This window comes from Hemicordylus capensis, chromosome 2 (assembly GCF_027244095.1).
Source record: "Hemicordylus capensis ecotype Gifberg chromosome 2, rHemCap1.1.pri, whole genome shotgun sequence".
NCBI lineage: Eukaryota > Metazoa > Chordata > Lepidosauria > Squamata > Cordylidae > Hemicordylus > Hemicordylus capensis.
In genome coordinates this window covers 163,448,375-163,466,992 of record NC_069658.1, presented here as the reverse complement: position 1 = coordinate 163,466,992, position 18,618 = coordinate 163,448,375, and the positions used below count along the sequence as shown (strand labels likewise).

General features: G+C 50.0%; 1 protein-coding gene across 9 annotated transcripts in view; it reads left to right on the top strand.

Annotated features, from left to right (window-relative positions):
• Positions 1 to 15,026, top strand: part of PEX5 (peroxisomal biogenesis factor 5) — a 35,450-nt gene extending 20,424 nt beyond the window's left edge. For 8 of the 9 annotated variants that reach the window (XM_053301122.1, XM_053301123.1, XM_053301119.1 and 5 more), the window contains 10 exons: positions 53 to 143; positions 2,158 to 2,280; positions 2,597 to 2,689; positions 2,784 to 2,903; positions 5,711 to 5,854; positions 9,080 to 9,150; positions 10,083 to 10,298; positions 10,567 to 10,732; positions 12,799 to 12,956; positions 13,882 to 15,026. In XM_053301122.1, coding sequence (XP_053157097.1) covers positions 53 to 143; positions 2,158 to 2,280; positions 2,597 to 2,689; positions 2,784 to 2,903; positions 5,711 to 5,854; positions 9,080 to 9,150; positions 10,083 to 10,298; positions 10,567 to 10,732; positions 12,799 to 12,956; positions 13,882 to 14,083 — 1,384 coding nt within the window. In that variant the 3' untranslated portion in view covers positions 14,084 to 15,026. The remainder of the gene's footprint in view (positions 1 to 52; positions 144 to 2,157; positions 2,281 to 2,596; positions 2,690 to 2,783; positions 2,904 to 5,710; positions 5,855 to 9,079; positions 9,151 to 10,082; positions 10,299 to 10,566; positions 10,733 to 12,798; positions 12,957 to 13,881) is intronic. The other variant, XM_053301125.1, reaches the window with a different exon arrangement.
• Positions 15,027 to 18,618: the final 3,592 nt, after the last annotated feature.

Below are 18,618 nucleotides of genomic sequence, written 5' to 3'. Positions count from 1 at the left end.
ACAGCCTCCTTTTGGCTTGCTTCTGAATCAAGCGTGATCTTTCTGATTGTAGGTATGAGGAATACCAACCTGAAGACGACCTCAAAAAAACTGCCAATGAATTTCTTGCAAAAGTAGATGACCCCAAGCTGAATGACTCTGAGGTAAAAAGAAGTCTGGGATTCTCTTCATGGGCAACTGGGTCCACTTGCAGGGCTGGTGTGCTGAGTGAGAGAATGAATATATTTTTCTCATTTGCATGTTTATTCCCATGCCTCCACTGCCCTTTAACAGCCAGCCAGGCCCACGGGTTGTCGTTTCTAGTACCTCTGCTTTTGAATGAAGGGCAGTTCTCATCAATGACTTTGCCCCATTTTCATCAAGCAGGATCTTAAATGGAACTCTCAAGGAAAAACTACAGTAATTAAAAAAATATTTTTTGAGAAAAACCTTATTTTCAAGTGACTTTCCCCCCCTTCTATATAAATTCTGGGTTTTTCAGCATGAAAGTACCTTCTCTCGATATGCATGTGCACACACACACCCTCACTGTGTAAGAAAAGGTTATAGTAAAGCTACTGTGTGTGCATTTCCCGGGTGAAACCTGGCCCTGGGAGGCACACACACATGCCACATAGCTGGTGCCAGTTGATTAGCTCAAGCTGCTGAGCTGGCATTGGCAGGTTAGAGGAGGATGGGGCTGGATTTGTTTGGCCTACTGGCAGACTTATAAGTGTAAGGATTAGAGTTACTTTTCTCTTGACTCAGATGCTCAGCTGTTGCCAGACAGTCAGTGTTGGGTGGTGGATTGAGTCTGGGACTCGGGCTTGTGAAATCTGGGTCCAAATACCTGCCCAGGCATGAACCCACTCAGTGGTCTTGGCCCAGTCCGTTGCTCTTGCTCAGACTAACCTACCTCACAGGACTGTGGTAGGAACAGAATGGGACTGCTGCTGAGATCCTTGGAGGGAGGAAGCATGGGCAGTTGACATGCAGGAGAAGCGCCCTGAACCAGCTGCCACAACCATCCACTGTGTGAACCTCCCTAGATTAGGCAACATCTCGTTCCCTTTTCAAAAATATTATTTGATCACTCTCACACTCTGAGGCGATTCTCACGATCACCAAAAAGCAGGCTACGGGAGCCTAGCCCGCTTTTTGGTGACCGTGTGCTGCTGCGGGAGCTGGGCGGCTCCCAGCAGCAAACTGCTGAAACTACCCCTCCCCTTAGCCCAGGCCTGCTCAACTTAGGCCTCCCAGCTGTTTTTGGACTACAACTCCCATAATTCCCAGCCACTGTAGCCAATAGCCAGGGATTATGGGAGTTGTAGGCCAACATCTGCAGGAGGGCCGAAGTTGAGCAGGCCTGCCTTAGCCAAGGTTAACAGAGTGAGCGCTCTGTTAACCTTGGTGTTCTGCTCATGTGCCACTGTGGAGTATGGCTATACACAAGTAGGCCCCCAACCAAGAGGCTGCAAGTCACCTCCCAGGCTTGGGGGGGGTGTCTCTCCAGAATGCCCCGTGCGCTCCTGTGGGGCATCCCGGAACTTCCAGGGGCCGTGCAGCCCCGGATCCCCACAGCCCCCGCTGGCTCTGTGACGGAGCCGGCAGTCGTGTGGGTGGCCGATCCAGCCGCCCAGGGCTGCAAGGCTGGCTCATCTGCAGGGAGAGCGGGCTAAGCCTGCGCTCTCCGCCTAACCCCATCTGGCGAGTCTCACTGATCGTGAGACTTGCCTCTCTCTCCCCCCCACACCCCCCACCTCTTCATAGCCATATACTGAAGGTTTGGAACCAGAGTTTAAAGGTTAGGAACTTGATGGCATTGGGTCCAGTCTGCCTCTCTCCTCTTCCTGTTGTCAGTCCAGGAGAAAACGGGGTGCAAAGAGAGGTATCTGGAAACAGGACTTGGGGGGTGGGATGGAAGGTGGGTTTGGCTTTCTTCTTTGACAATATTCTTGGAGTTGCCTTCTAGGAAATCTAGTTGCTGAACCGCATGCCATTGCTTTAAGTGCCTTCCGCTTGTGAGTGAGTGGCCCTTTTGACCCCGTGGCGCTGAGTATTGCCTCTCCTCCTCTCTGACTGGCTGTGCACAGTCTGGGCTCCAGACCTGTCCAGATAGAAAAGACTGTCAGGGCTGAATGGTGAAGGTCTCTACCTGTGTCTCCTTTCTTCATACAGTTCATAAAGTTTGTCCGCCAGATTGGAGATGGGAGGGTGTCCATCGAGGCCAATCGGGTGACCATGACCCCCAGAGACCAGGATCAGGCAGAGCAATGGGCAGCTGAGTTTATGCAGCAGCAGGTAGGACTCCCCGCTGCTCAGTGGCTGCCTTGCGGCCCACTCTGTCTGTGTAGCCCAGAAGCTGCCTCCTCAGCGGTGGAATAGGAGTGTGAACTTGTGCAGAGCAGTACCTAGTCTAGGGGCAGAGAAGAACCTGCACAGCATCGACGTTCTAGTAATCGTCTTCTTCAGGGGGCCTTGTAGACATTGTGTCTGCCGTCTGTGTGTTGTTTACCAGAAGAGGGGACAGGGCTGTACTGTGTGTCTTGCTTTCAGCAAATTTGTTGTTCTCAGACCTTGCCGTTTCTCGCCTCTCCCTGCTATGTTCTTTTCCTAGAACACAACTGAAGCCTGGGTGGATCAGTTTGCACATTCTGGGGAGACGCTGGGCCTAGATGCAGAGTTTGAGCAGGCCAAGACTGCTGTGGAGGTAACAGCCCATTGAGGCATTTCAGATGCCTATTTGTGGGGGGAGCTGGAAGCCCTCTTTAGCCTCCGTTTCTCCCCACCCCCCTTTTCTCCAGTCAGATGTGGATTTCTGGGACAAGCTGCAGGCTGAGTGGGAGGAGATGGCCAAGCGAGATGCGGAGGCCCACCCTTGGCTAACGGACTACGAGGATCTCACTAGCTCCACTTATGACAAGGTTCGTGGGGCACAGAGAAGGCCGTCCTTGGGGCCAGGGTGTCTTTCTCTCCTCTTCTGCCACCCCTCACTTTTCCTACAGGTTATGCAACTTTAGATAGTGAGCAGATGTGCCCAGTAACTGCAGGTGCTTCATAAATGAGTATCTGCAAGGAACTGTGGGGCGGCAGCGAAGGAAGGAAGAAAAGGCCTTTGCCCCATAGCGAGAGTCACAAAAAGATGGAGAGAGGATAAAACGGATGTCCTCCGGAGCACCTTGGAGGGGGAGAGAGTTCCGTCACGGAGCTCTCTGCCCAAGTTGTTACCAGGGATCATCAAACTTGACTCCTCTACCCGAGAGAGAGTTGGAATCATAGAGTTGGAGGGAGTCCTGTAGGCCACCTACTCCATCCTCCCACTCAGTGCAGGAAATCCAGGGCTAGAGCATGCCCAACAGACGGCAGTCCAGCCTCTGCTCGAAGGCCTCCAGTGAGGGAGACCTCCACCCTCCTCCTAGTAGTTGGCTTCTTTGTCAAACCGCTCTTACATTAAGAAGCCTCACCTAGTAATTACCCAAAATCCATCCCTCTGTACTTTAAGCCCATTTGGCCTTTTCCTCTGGAGCAGCAGAGGAAAGGTCTTTGCCCTCATCGGTGTGACAGCTCTTCAGGTATTTGAAGAGTGCTACCATGTATTTTCTTTAGGCTAGAGATTCCCACTTCCTTCAGCCTTTCTCCATAGGCTTGTGTTCCAGCCCCCTGACCATCTTTGTTGCACTCCTCTGAATGTATTCCAGTTCGTCTACCTGCTTCTTAATGTGTGGCATCCAGAACTGGGCCAATACTCCAGATGAGGCCTGACTAGTGCAGAATAAAATCGAGCGATTGCTTCTCTTAACTCTAGTAATGCAGCCTAAAATCGTGTTTGTCTTTTTTTGCAGCTGCATCACACTGCTGACTTCTGTTCAGCGTTGTGATCCCTTTTTGCAGCAGGAAATGACTTGACTAGCAAGCCAGAGGTTGCCTGTTCAAATCCCCGCTGGTATGTTTCCCAGACTATGGGAAACACCTATATCGGGCAGCAGCAATATAGGAAGATGCTTAAAGGCATCATCTCATACTGCACAGGAGATGGCAATAGTAAACCTCTCCTGTATTCTACCAAAGACAACCACAGAGCTCTGTGGTTGCCAGGAGTTGACACTGACTCGATGGCACACTTTACCTTTACTGCCAAGCCAGGTATCCACCATACCTGTGCAATTGGTTTCTCTCTCGTCTCAGAGCAGAACTTTGTATTTGTCTGTGCTGAATTTCATTTATTAGTTCCAGTACAACTTTTTCATTCTGTCAAGGCCATCATTTTATTCCTGTCTTCTGTGATGTGAGCTGTTCCTTCCTGCTTTATGGCACCAAACGAGAAGGGAAGCACCACGCCAGGAGGACAGAAAGAAGGGACAGTGCAAAAGTAGTTTATGACTGAAAACAAGGCCTGATGCCTTGTGAGGGGACACTCTTTCCTCAGGGGAAAATTTGCACAGGTCAAAATGGAAAGCTGCTCTCCAACAGATGACCTCCCAATTGTACGCCCTCTGCAGATATGACAAACTGCAGAAATGCCACGTCTTAAGTCATCGAGAACTTGCTGAAGAGTACAGGCCTAGACTTGCAGTGTCCCACTCAAAGCCTCCCTGCAGTTTGTTCAAGAGCCATTGATGAGCACTCCTCTAAGGGTTTCCATCCAGTTTTGAATCCACCTGATGGCTCCTTTCCCTTATCTAGCCATGATATTGAGCCCGTTGCCTTTCTGAGCTTATTAAAGCCAGCTTTCCTGGAATCCAAGGTACATATTTGACTACGCCCACCTTTAGCTTTCCATAAGAACAAGCATTCTGGCATGACGTGGTCATTCTGCTGTGGTTTCCACTGCTTCAGCCTCCTTGTCCAACTCTTCCCTGTTGGTTAGGATCCAGTCAAGGACACCTGTCCTCTTGTTCCTTTCTCTGCTTTCTGAAAGGGGTAGTTGCCAGCAAGACCTGCCAGTAGTTTATTAGAGATCTGGTGCATCATGGAGTTTGTCTCCCCACAGATATTGGAACAGTTGAAACCAACCCTCACCCCTGTCCCATTAGTACTAATTCTTATTTCCTTGGTCTGTAATTTTTTTTCAGGACACCATCCTCCTCCTTAGCATGGCAGTCTGTAGTTTTTATTTCTTTCTCCATTTATTTTTACCCAGATGTTCTCCACTGGGCTACAGTGGAAATCTCTTGGATTTCTGTGCAGGTATACATATTTTTGACTTATAATACTGCATCGATTCCCTTTCTGTTGTCACTATGCTTTTGCTGTATCCTTCAGTGTCTACATTCCAATCCTGGGAGTCATCCCAGCAGGTCTCAGTTAACTTATTAAATTGTATTAACCTTCCTGTACTAGGAGTTCAAACTCCTCTTGTTTATGTACCGTACTCTGTGCATTCATGTATAAATACCAGAAGCCGTGGATATTATGCTCCAATGTTTGCGCTGCTCCTTTTTTGTGGAGTTTGCCACTCTTCTAGTTTTTCATGTAGCACCCAAGTCTCTGTCTTTAGTACTTATTTTTGGGTTTTTGTGTCCATCCGCTACAGGGTTTAGTTTAAAGTCCTGATCAGTTTAAAGTAGTTGAAAGCCCTACTTTGACTTTTGCCAAAGTAAAGTAATAAATGGTCTGTGTCTTCCTTCCCCCTCTGGAATAAAACAGAACTGCTGTTTCCTAAAAAAAAAAAAGTGTGCCCAGTGTCTTTAAAACAAACAGTAAAAAACCCTTTACTCTCCTTCCCTGATAGGGATACCAGTTTGAAGAAGACAACCCTGTACGAGATCATCCACAGGCTTTTGAAGAAGGCCTGAAATGCTTGGAGGAGGGTGACCTTCCCAATGCTGTCCTGTTCTTTGAGGCTGCTGTGCAGCAGAATCCTGATCACATGGAGGTGAGTGGAAGAAGGAGAGCCACTCTTCACCCGCCCCCTTCTGTTAGGTCAGGTTGGTCAATGGATGGCCTCTGTTCTGCTGCTGAAGAGAACTGTTGGCTGTGAAGATGTGGTCTGCAGGGGCATAGCAAGGTTGGAGGTGGCCTTGGGAAATGGCTTCCCTCCCACCCCCACCGGCCATGCCCCTGATGCTAATGCCTCAGACGATGTGGCTGGCATCGGATTGGCCCATTGCCTTCTCATAGCTGGCAAGTGCTTCGTTCACTGGCTGGGTGCTTTTTTTCTCTCCCTTGCAAGCGAGGAAGAGAAAGGAAACACTTAGCCGGTGAATGTAGCACCTGCCTGCTGGGAGAGGCCAGTGGGCAGCATGTCTATGTCCTGAAGCTGGCCCTGCCCCTTGTGCTGGCATCAGAAGCATGGCCATGCTGATGCACTGGCCCCAGGGGGTGTGGCTGGCATTGGGACATGGATGTGCTGCCCACCTTTCCTAGCCAGCAGGCACTTCGCTTGCTGGCTAGGTGCCTACGGGGGCAAGGGGAGGGTCCAGAGTAGTCACTTCTACATCCAAGGGACTGGCTGCCTCTCCATCTTCTCTCCATCTTCTGGAGGCTTTCACAAGTCTTAAACGGCAGCATGACATAAAAAGGACAGGAAGCATTGCTGTGCTTCCACTTTCAGGGCACAATTCCCTATACACTTACAGGCAGTTATTCACCCCAACCCAAATCTCCTTAGGAATGAGATGCTTCAGGATCCCTGTGTGAGTGTTGGATGCTGCTGCTGCTGCTGCTGCTCACCAACAATATCCCCTCAGGTGAAGGATGCCATCAGTTGTGGCAAAAGCCAGCCTTGTCCTTTTGATCTGGTGGTCTGGCGGGAACAGCAAATTGCTGTGATGAAGATCGGTATACTGTGATTTCCTTGCTGGGTAGGGGCAGGAGTTTGGGGGATGTTAGCCTATGAGACAGTGCATCTGCCTTTCCCCCAGGAACACTTCCTGTACACCTGGTTGCATGTTTCGGCCCTGGAGTAGGAGCATGAGAAATCTGCTGCGTGACTGGGCCTTGAGGTGATCTGACTAGCATAAGTGAACCAAATAATCTTCTAGCATTTCATGAGATGTTCGCAGAGCAAAACATGAGGAACCCAGACTAGGGAGATCCTGTCAAAGCACAAACGACGTGCTGCAGACACCGCCCCTCCCTTAGCTTTGATCCCACAACCGCCCCCCCCCCCCCGAGTAAATGACTGCAAACTGGGACACCAGAAGAAGGCAGAGGAGGATAGTTTGGCGGCTGAAGCAGTTTTGATGACCGGTTAGAGGCTATAGATCAGACCTGCTCAACTTAGGCCCCCCAGCTGTTTTTGGACTACAGCTCCCATAATTCTCAGCCACAGCAGCCAATAGCCAGGAATTATGGGAATTGTAGGCCAACATCTGCAGGAGGGCCGAAGTTGAGCAGGCCTGCTTTAGATGGATCCTGGTTTCAAAACCACTGTGCTCCGAGCAACAGCAAGATAGCAGGCTCAGTAAGTAAGCCTAGCTTCCTTTTTATGGCACTGGAAGAGAGAGGCTTCCTTCACTGCAGCATCCACCGAGTCTGAAGGGTGGACAGTTGCCGTTGGGGAAAGCTTCCCTTCCCCTGCCCCCACACCTTAACTTCTACTTGCCTCAGATTTCTTTGACAGCCAGGAGACAACTTTCTGGCTGCAGCAGTGTCCATTGAATAAATTAGCTACGTGTCCCTCATGCTGTCCTCCAATCCATCCCTTTTCTTCTCTGAGTTTACAAAAATTCCCCAGAGAAGAGACTGCAAATGTCTCGCCTGGCCCACCTAATTTTGTGGCTTGTCCAACATGCAGCCCTGTAAAGCTGCTCATTCCACCCCACTCCCCAGCATGTCCTGGGGCCTGCTCTTCCGGAGAGGTTGTCATCAGGATGCCATACTAGGAGGTGCTCGCAAGTGAGTCCTCCATCCGGCTGTGTTACTCAGTGCATGCTGCAAAATGTCTTTGGTCTAAAAGGCTTTGGGAAGGGCAGGTTGAGATGCCCTCTTTCTTGGTTACTGTGAAATTACTTGTCTGTCTCATTTTCTCTCTAAAGAGAGGCCTTGAACTTCTCGCAGAATTAGTGCTGTGCCGGATTTTGGGGGAACAACACATTCAGCACCAAAAAATGGCTTGCGGAGAGAGTGTGTGTGTGTGTGTGTGTGCATGCTCCACTCACCTCACCTTAAGGAGGAGAGCTGCTCTTGTGGTAGCAAGCATGACTTGTCCCCTTAGCTAAGCAGGGTCTGCCCTGGTTGCAAATGAATGGGAGACTAGAAGTGTCAGCACTGCAAGATATTCCCCTCAGGGGATGGAGCCACTCTGGGAAGAGCAGAAGGTTTCAAGTTCCCTCCCTGGCTTCTCCAAGATAGGACAAGATTTTAAGGAATGAGAGCTGGTCTTGTGGTAGCAAGCATGACTTGTCCCCTTAGCTAAGCAGGATCCACCCTGGTTGCATATGAATGGGGGACTAGAAGTATGAGCATTGTAAGATTTTCCCCTCAGGGAATGGAGCCGCTCTGGGAAGAGCATCTAGGCTCCAAGTTCCCTCCCTGGCAGCATCTCCAAGACAGGGCTGAGAGAACTTCCTTCCTGCAACCTTGGAGAAGCCGCTGCCAGTCTGGGAAGACAATACTGAGCTAGATAGACCAATGGTCTGACTCAGTATATGGCAGCTTCCTATGTTCCTATGTACCTTGTTTGTATGTTTTGCTACTCCTGCACCATTGCTTTTAGCAACCTTCTCCCTGCTAACTGTGGGATCCCAGCCAATCGGGGACCATTTAGCCAGTGTGATGACTTCATGGGCAGCAACCCCAAGCCAGTCAGAGTGGTGGCATCACTGAGGGCAGGCAATGCAAAGCCTTTGGAGAGGAAAAGGGAAGCACGTGAGCATTTGCTGCAGTAACCAGGCCAACACTCCCCTTTTGCTGCACTGCACTGGCAGTTGCATTGCTCAGATGTACAGCATAGCCCCTTGTGGGACGTTGATGTGGTTGCCTTGGCAACAGGCAGACACATTTATTCTCTCCCCTGCAAACCATTTTGACTTCCCAGTTGCTGAGAAGATGGCCCTTTTAGGGGTGGGAGGGATGTGAGAATATTTACAAAAATTAGCCCACTGCTGAAGCTCTGCAGAATTAAAGCAGCCCCAACCCCTTCTCCTGTCTCCGTTAGGCCTGGCAGTACCTGGGAACGACACAAGCAGAAAATGAGCAGGAGCTTGCCGCAATCAGTGCACTCAGGCGGTGAGTAGCCTCCCTGGGGAAGGGCCAAGGATGGGGCATTAAGACTTTGCGGGTGGTCCTTCTTTATAGCTGCCCGTGCTGGTTGCAGGTGAGCACAAGTGTCTCAGTGTTTTTGCCCCTGCCCCAAACAAAATATTTGAAATTAAGCAGACTGGAGTGCTGGCCTATTGCCAGTCAAACATCTCCAAAATATAGCTTCGATGATGCGTTTGCTTTAAACTCTTCAGTTCTCCACTGAAGAGTGGTATATAAATATCTGTAGCTAGCATCCTCTCCTACTGCGCAGGAGATGGCAATGGTAAACCCCTCCTGTACTGTGGTTGTAAGACAACCGCAGGGCTCTGTGGTCTCCAGGAGTCGACACCGACTCGATGGCACACTTAACCTTTTAGTAATAGCACAATATGGCCTAACTCCCATATTTGCTCCTGTTCACCCCTTCTTATCCCTTTTCTCCACCATACTTCTTGCTACCTTTTGCCACTTCCCCTTCCTCTTCTGTCTCTTCCCCTCTTGCCACCCCCAAACTGAGATGGCCAGTTCCTCAGGACTATTTGTCTCTGTCTTTGTTATCCTGGAGGGCACCATGGACATTTATGGTGGTAGATGAAGACTAATAAAAATACCCTAATCTGTAAGGTAACTGCTTTGTGAACTTTTGTTGGAAAGTGATAAACAGACGTTCTTAAGAAGAGTCATGCTGGCTCCAACCATCGTGTTCAGCCTCCTGCTACCCACCGTGACCAGCCAGAGGCTTCTGGGAAACCGACGAGAAGGGCCTGAAGATACAACTCTTAGCAGATGAGGAGAGAGGAGAAGCTTGCCTCTCTCTCTCTCTCCCCGCTTGTCAAGGACTGGTGTGGTGAGGACCCACCCAGCCTCCCCCTTTGCGTCTGAATGAGTGTGCTTCTGCCTCTTTTCCCCCCCTGTAGGTGCCTGGAGCTGCAGCCTGGAAACCTCACGGCCCTCATGGCGCTGGCAGTCAGCTTCACCAATGAGTCGCTGCAGAAGCAGGCCTGTGAAACCCTGCGGGACTGGTTGCGCCACAAGCCCGCCTATGCTCACCTGCTGGGGAAAGAGCCTGACGTGGACAGCCCGGACCCAGGCCTTGGGCCTTCCAAGCGTGTCCTGGGCTCCCTGTTGACTGAGTGAGTCTGGGGGGAACGAAGGGTGGGGCTGCAGCTCAGCGGTAGAGCCTCTGCTTGGCATGCGGAAGGTCCCTGGTTGGAATCCCTGCCACCTCCAGGCCGGGAGAGGCTCTTGCCTGGAACCCCGGGATGGCCCCTGCCAGTCGGTGTGGCTGGTACTGAGCTCGATGGACCTGGGGGCCGCTGCCTCTGTTCCGAAATAGGGGTGTGTCGTGGTGGCAAGCGTTTCCTTGCTGAGTGTGCCCCTTCTGGTTCCTTCGATTTCCAGCTCGCTCTTTGTCGAAGTGAAGGAGCTGTTCTTGGCAGCTGTCCGTAGCAACACGGCTGCGGTAGACCCTGATGTGCAGTGTGGCCTGGGCGTTCTCTTCAACCTGAGCGGCGAGTATGAGAAGGCGGTAGATTGCTTCACTGCTGCCCTGAGTGCGCGCCCAAATGTAAGGAAGGAGCAGGCAGGGCCGAGGAAGGGGAAGAGGGCGGCAGGGTGGAGAGGCAAAGTTTCTGAAGCAGGGCTTGGGCTTGCCACGGCCGTGAGAAGTGTGCCTGGGCCACACGGCTTCAGACTGCAGTGGCGGGGGGCGGGGGGGCGGCTAACGTGACGGAATGCTCCTCCATCCAAAAAAGGGGAATCGCTGCACATAGACAACGATGGCATTAGGAAGAAGAGTTCTGGCCTAGTTTTCTCAGCGTACTTGTTTTCTGTAGGAAGAGAGCACTCCTTATTTTTTGTATGGCAGAGCCTTTGGCTATTTGAGCCCCCCCGCCACATCCTGAAGTGGTACAGCCCAGGTACAGGCTTATTTATTTATTTAATAAAGGTATGGTTGGCTTTTTCCATGGGAAGCACATCCCAAGCAGCTAGTACACAAGTCCAGCACAAAAGCATAACATGTCAACACCTTGCTGGATCCCAATTAATGAAATATAAAAGCAAATGCCCATTGCAGACTTATAGCAGCACGAGATCAGATGATAACATTGGCGGAACACCTGTCACTGACCATTCAAAGCCTGCTTGAGCAGGTGGTTGTTGAATGCCCCTTTTAAATATCCATTATATGTCAGTTTCCTGGCACAGGCCATCCTCTAGCATGAGAACAAGGCCCAGGAGTCGATTATAATGCTTCTCCTATCAGTCGGTCTGTACAACAACCCTGCAAGCCGGTCAGCATTATAACTTCCATACTGCAGATGGATTTGCAGATGAGAGGGAACCTGAGGCTGAGAGATTGGATCCCTTGCATAAGGCACCGCCTAGCAAAGCTAGGTGGAGGTGACATTTGAACCGCAGTCTTTCGAGAGTACAGCTCACGCTTTGGGGGCAAAACTACATGTTCAACTAAACGCACTACAGAGTGCCTAAAACCAGAAATGCTGTCTCTTTAACAAAAAGCTATGAATATATAAATAGTAATTTGGGGGCAAATAGAAGCTTGGGGCAGGGAATTTTGGGCAGGAAAACAGTGCAGGGGGGAATTTTCCCACTGTTTCAATCAGGGTCACACCCTTTAGGGCTGCTTTTTGTTAAGTAAGTGTTCCTGGTTTTAAGCATGCTTCTTTTAGGCACTTAGTTGGATGTGTGGCTTAGTTCTTGGCTACTACACCATACGAGTACTATTGAGCCTTATAAGCAAATCTAAGTTAAGTGGAGACACATAGTTTGTGGGAGGTGAGTGGATCTCTAGCATGATCCATGCTAAGGATTATTAGGAAGGGGATTGAAAATACAACAGCTAATATTATAATGCCCTTATACAAAACTATGGTGCAACCACACTTGGAGTACTGCGTACAATTCTGGTCACCACATCTAAAAAAGGACATTGTAGAAATGGAAAAGGTGCAGAAGAGGGCAACCAAGATGATCAGGGGCCTAGAGCACCTTTCTTATGAGGCAAGGCTACAACACCTGGGGCTCTTTAGTTTAGAAAAAAGATGACTGCAGGGAGACATGATAGAGTTCTATAAAATCATGCATAGTGTGGAGAAATTGGATAGAAAAAAATTCTTCTCCCTCTCACATAACACTAGAACCAGGGGTCATCCCATGAAATTGATTGCCGGGAAATTTAGGACCAGCAAACGGAAGTACTTTTTCACACAACACATAATTCATTTGTGGAATTGTCTGCCACAAGATGTGGTGACAGCCAACAACCTGGATAGCTTTAAGAGGGGTTTGGATAACTTTATAGAGGAGAGGTCTATCATCGGCTACTAGTCGGAGGGCTATAGGCCACCTCAGGCAGGATGCCTCTGAGTACCAGTTGCAGGGGAGTAACAGCAGGAGGGAGGGCGTGGCCTCAGCTCCTGTCTGTGGCTTCCAGCGATGGCATTTGGTGGGCCACTGTGCGAAACCGGATGCTGGACTAGATGGGCCTGATCCAGCAGGGATGTTCTTATGAGGGTGGCTTGAAAGGCCTATGATGTCGTTATCCATGGAGTGCCGAGTGCCCATAATAGCCGGAGATTTCCTGAACTCTGCGTGCTGCTCCTCTTCCAGGATCACCTGCTGTGGAACAAGCTGGGAGCTACCTTGGCCAATGGGAACCGGAGTGAGGAAGCCGTGGCCGCTTATAGGCGGGCTCTAGAACTGCAGCCGGGCTACATCCGCTCCCGCTACAACCTAGGCATTAGCTGTATCAACCTAGGGGCCCACAGGTGAGTGGCAGGGCTTCAGAGTTGATGGGCAGTGGGGAGAAGGGAGAGGCGGCTGCTTCTCCCCCACTACTGTCCAGGCATTAGGTCTGATGCTCACCTACGTTTCTGGATAATGGTGAAACCACAGTGAGCCAACTCATGTAGTGGTGTGTGTTTTTGTGACTGCTGAGGATTTTGGCCATCCTCTCCTGGATAGCCTACAGAACATGGGGTGAGCTGTGCATCTCTGCACACGTTGGGTAACCATGAAAGCATTCCCAATGGGAGTTAGTGCACAGGACAGAAGCTAGCTTGTAGTGGCCTTACTCAAGCCGCTCACCACCATCCCAAAATGTTCATGTTCATGGGCAGTTTCTGTTCTTCACTTGAGTGGTTAAAGGAAAGAGCCACTCATGCCTGTGTTAACCCAGATTTGGCCTCCGGAGGGAGCATTGCGGCTGTCTCTTTCAAAACCTACCCTATATACTGTTCCCTGTTCTATATACTGTATATAATTTCCAAGTGTGTGTGTGTGGGGGGGGGGCTTGGTTGCTCATGCTTCATAACTCTTACTTCCTGTTGCTTACTCGGACATTGCTACGCTTCTGTAGTGTTCTATAATGTCCAAGAGCAGGAGCATCTAAACTCGGTGATGCATGCCCACAAGGAATGAATTACTGGCTGTTGTGGGCTTCCTGCACTGGCTTCTTGGATTGCGGGCTTAAGGGAGAGTAGAGCCAGTACAGCACCATCCACTACAATTACAAGTTGGCCATATCCAACGGTATAGCTTCAAGTGTTGTCTGAGAGGTCAAGGTATGCTTAGACAGTGGGTAGGACTGAGGATGGGGAGCCTTGAAACTTGCCTTCGTCTGCCCATCTCTAACGTTTGAGGCAGCCTGTCTGTGTCTCCCTCCCCACCAACTTTAATCCGCTGTCTTGACAGAGAAGCCGTGGAGCACTTCTTGGAGGCCTTGTACATGCAGCAGAAGAGCCGAGGCCCACGAGGCCAGCAAGGCACCATGTCTGATAACATCTGGAGCACCCTCCGAATGGCGCTCTCCATGCTGGGCCAGAGTGACCTCTATGGGGCGGCTGATGCCCGGGACCTTCCTACCCTGCTACAGGCTTTTAGCCTCCAGCAGTGACTCTTGGATGGGCTCCCTTGCGAGTGCAGGGTGAGCCCTCATTAGTGCTTCTCTTCTCTTCCCTCCCTCCCCCACCTCACTCAGGCAGCCTCCTTTTTCTTCCCCTTAAAATGCCACCCTTTCCTCACCTCTCCATCTAGGGCAGGTCACTCACATTTTGTGTTGGACCTGCTACTCTAGAAGTAACTTCCTCTACCCTGTGTGACATCCAGCAAGGATGGCTCCTTACTCTAAGCCTAAGATCCTTAGTCTGCTGGGGGTGCTCTCCTTGGGGAGACAAATCCATTGAGTGCAAAAGAGGTTGTTTTTCCTCCACGAACTTTAAAAGGGCAGACAGCTCTGACAGCTCTGTGCCTGTGAGAGCATGAGAGTAGAAATCCTCTGGGCATCAAAGAAAGAAACGGGAGTGGAGGGGGGCTACAATTGCACATGATCAGTTGTGAGAGCGGAAGTGTCCTTGGTACATCTTCCTGCATGTAACAGCCCCTCTTCAAGGGGAGGAATCACCGTGGAATTTGGAGCCTTCACCTGCAAAGGTGTTACTGACTTTAAAGGTACAACACACAATGACTGAAAGTATCTCGTTGAGTACCAGCATAGCATACAGGCAACAATATCCCTCTGGATGAGAAGAAGGAGCAACTCTCCCACTTCTCTGCTAATGCAAATAGGAATGCATCAAGGGAAGGAGGGTGAGGGCAAGTGGAGTTGAATCCCTGCACCTCCAAAGATCAGGACAAGATTTATGTCTTAATGATACTTCTGCCATTTTGTTCTTGTAAAGTAAAAGGGGCCTGGTTATCTCTGTGCACATGATTCTCCTTCTGTGTAATTGGCTCTTTAAATATAAATATCTGTATATGATTTTTTGTTGGGAAAATGTTTTTAAATTGTAAAATATTTTGTATAATAGAAGGGAAAAGAATTAAATCTGCCAAATTAAGCTGTCTGCTTTTCATTTATGCACTATATTTCCTGTGCTAGGGGGTCTGCATCCACCCAAACCTCATATCTGTGTATATTTGAAGATCTAGAATAAGATGATATTTCCCCCTTCTCCATCTTAAATATTATGCCAGGCACAGAATAAAGTTGAGGATATTTGTCCTTATTTTGAAGCAAAGTAGCAGCTTTGTATCTGCATCTGCTCTTAAATTCTATTCTTAACACACACACCCGCACTGCCTTCTTGCAAAGTGACCTAGACAAAAGGTCTAGGTTTGATCTGGCAGCTCCGTCTGCAAGGGCGTAACTCTGTTCCTAAGAATCATTGTCAGTGAGGTAATCTCTTTCATTGAACCAACTTCTGTTGGTGAGAGCATACCCAAGCTTTCGAGCTTCCCAGAATCTTTCATGTGGACATGGTTTCCTCCGTGCTTTCCTTTGAGCTTAACATTGAGCCTTGACTTGACGGTCCCTTCGATTTCAATGAGACTGAAGGGCAACTAACCTGCTTTGGAATGGAGCAGTAGTACATTGTTCAGTGTGAAACCCTGTCAAGTGCCCATTGCTTTATGCTGGCTGGTCAGCATTTCAGACTCGTATAGGGATGATGATACCCACTGGCCACATTCACATGTAAGACAAAACCAACGGTTGTCGAACACGTGGTTAATTTTTCTGACTCTGAATCACCTCGTAGACGTACACCCCACCTTGTTTCGGCTGGCTCCGGTTTCGGGGCAGGGTGCCCCCTCTCTCCTCCTGTGCCAAAGCACCCCTGCTGGATGGAACAAAGGTGTGGAACTGCCAGCAGCGTTGCCAGGGATGCCACGCTGCTGGACTGGGAAGAGGAGGGGGCGAGGACCTACCCATACTGGTGCTGGGTGTGGAACATGCGCTAGAAGTAGGTGTGCCAGCACCCTCCCCCTGGTTATTGAGCCTCCTCTGCTTTGCTTCACTAACCCACTCAACCAGGGCTGATGGCATTGCCCTTCATAGTTGGGTCAACACAGGCAGGCCAAAGTATGGCCTCCTGCGTCACTCAGTTTGTTGCATAGCTTCTCCACCCACCCAGTCCTCAGCCAACCTGCCAGGGCTTTGGCGTCCCTAATGGTCAGGGAGGTCTGGAGTTCTCTCATCACCTTCTCCAGGAAAAGTGTGGTGGGCAGAGCCTGGCTAAGAGGCATTGCCTCAGTACACTCTTTGTGGCAAACAGGGAGGGCTCGAGTGCCAAGACTGGCCCAGACATGAGCTACCACTCCAAGTTGGAGAGGACACACACACACACACACCCCACGATACTTTGCCAAGTTGTGGATGGCCACCTGTTGCTTTAGCAGGTGCTGGAGCAAGAGAAGGGTGGCGACCCACCAGTTCTCAACATCCCCATGGATGAGGTGTCGAGGGAGGTCAAGCTCACGCTGCTGCTCACAGAGCATGCGCCTGCCCTTCTCACTCCATTGGAAATGGGTTGCAATCTTGCAGCACTTCTCCACAAGCGCAGCCGTGGAAGCAGAAGGACCCCTTCAGGGGCTCCAGGAGGAGACCATGATCAATGATATAAAAAACTGCTGAGACTCAAGAGATCCAAAAGGATCAACAGAGCCTATGGATTCCTAATTAGAGACTCCTATGGATTCCTAATCCAACAGGCCGACCAGGGGCGGAGCCACCATCATGCGAACGGGTTCAGAGAACCCAGGCCACCAATGGAAAGGACTGCTGAAGTCCGCAAGGGGTGTGTGTGTGGCTCGGGTTCCGGAAGAGCCCCTATCAAACTCCCCCCGCCCATGCCCGGGCCCTGACCAAGCACTCCAATGTTCTTTTCAGGCAGCGCTTGCTGCCTGAAAGCACCTATTTCCCTGTCTCTCCCTCCAGCAAGCGCTGCCTGAAATGACAGGGGAGAAAGGCAGGTTGCTCACCTGTAACTGTAGTTCTTTGAGTGGTCTTCTGTGCATTCACACATGGGATTTGAAACTGCACAGATCCACGGTCCGGAAACTTCTAAAGCTTTACCTTATAAGGAAAAAAGAGTGGGAAAACCAGCTCCCCCTGTCTGACAGCTTGCCTGATTCCCTCAGTCCTGAGACCTCCGCAGCTCCAAACCTAAGCACATACAAGAACACGTTGCAGCAGGGAGGATGGGTGGCTTGTGTGGTCTTTGAGAAGACCACTTGAAGAACTACAGTTACAGGTGAGCAACCTGCCTTTCTTCTTCATGGGCTCTGTGCACCACACATGGGATAATAGCAAGCTATCGTACCTGGATGGAGGGTGCAGCCCAAACCCAGGAGAGAAATAACGCAACAAAGGAAATCAAAGAAGCAAACTTTATTTCTCAATGGAAGCAGAACGGAGAACAGAGGCATCAAACATTGCCTGAGACCTGGAGTGAAAGTCCAAAGCATCATGTCGGATGAAGGTAGTTGGACGTGACCATGTAGTGGCCTTATAAATGTCAGACATAGAGACAAGGTTATAGAAAAGCGATGAGGTAGCCATTGCCCGCATGGAGTGTGCCCTAAGACAGACAGGCAGGGGTTCTGAAGCCAATTGATATGCCAAGGAGATAGCCTCCTTGACCCAAGCGGCAATCCTTTGCGATGAGACTGGTAGTCCCTTTGATGGGTCTGCATATGAAATGAACAAAAACTTAGATTTGCAGAAGGATTGCGTTCTGTCTTTAAAGAAGGCAAGAGCCCTCCTAACGTCCAGTGAGTGATATGCACGCTCCTCATCTGAGGTAGGTGTAGGGGGAAAGGTAAGCAAAGAAATATCTTGCAACATGCGAAACTCAGAAGCCACCTTGGGCAAAAAAGAAACATCAGGCTCTAATACAACTCTATCTTTATGGAACACCAAATAAGGGGCATCAGAGCGCAATGCTTTAATTTCACTCACTCGTTTAGCTGAGGTAATTGCAACGAGAAACACTCTTTTTAAGGACAACAGTTTAAAGTTACATGTAGCCATGAGTTCGAAAGGAGCCTTCATTCACTGCTTCAGAACCAGTAGAAAATTCCAAGGTGGGACAGATTTAGGGGCAGGCGGAAACAAATGGAGCATCCCCTTCAAAAACCTGTTAACCAATTTGTGAGAGAACAAACCAGACACAGAATGCCTCTCGGCTATAGCCGCTAAGTGAACCCTTAAGGAAGAAACAGACAATCCTTTGTCTTTCAGAGACAGCAAATCATCAAAAATGAATGACAAAGGAGCTTCAGTCGCAGAACCACCCTTGTCAGCCATAGACTTAGAGAAGCAAGTCCATTTGGCTGAGTAAGATTTCAAGGTGGAAGGCTTCCTTGCCGCCATCAGCACTGCCTGCACCGGCTCACTGAAGGAGGTTGCGCCTCTATCCACCAGGCAGTCGGATGCAGAGACTCCACGTCCAGCTGGAGACAACAGCTGCCTTCCCCCATCAGAGGGTATGGTAACGATGGAAGATGCTGGTACGTCCTGTGTGACAACTGAAGAAGTGTGGTGAACCAGAGTTGCCTGGGCCACCATGGTGCGATTAGGATACATATGGCCTCGACCTGGACAATTTTCTGTAGGACTCTTGGTATCAAGGGGAATGGAGGAAACATGTC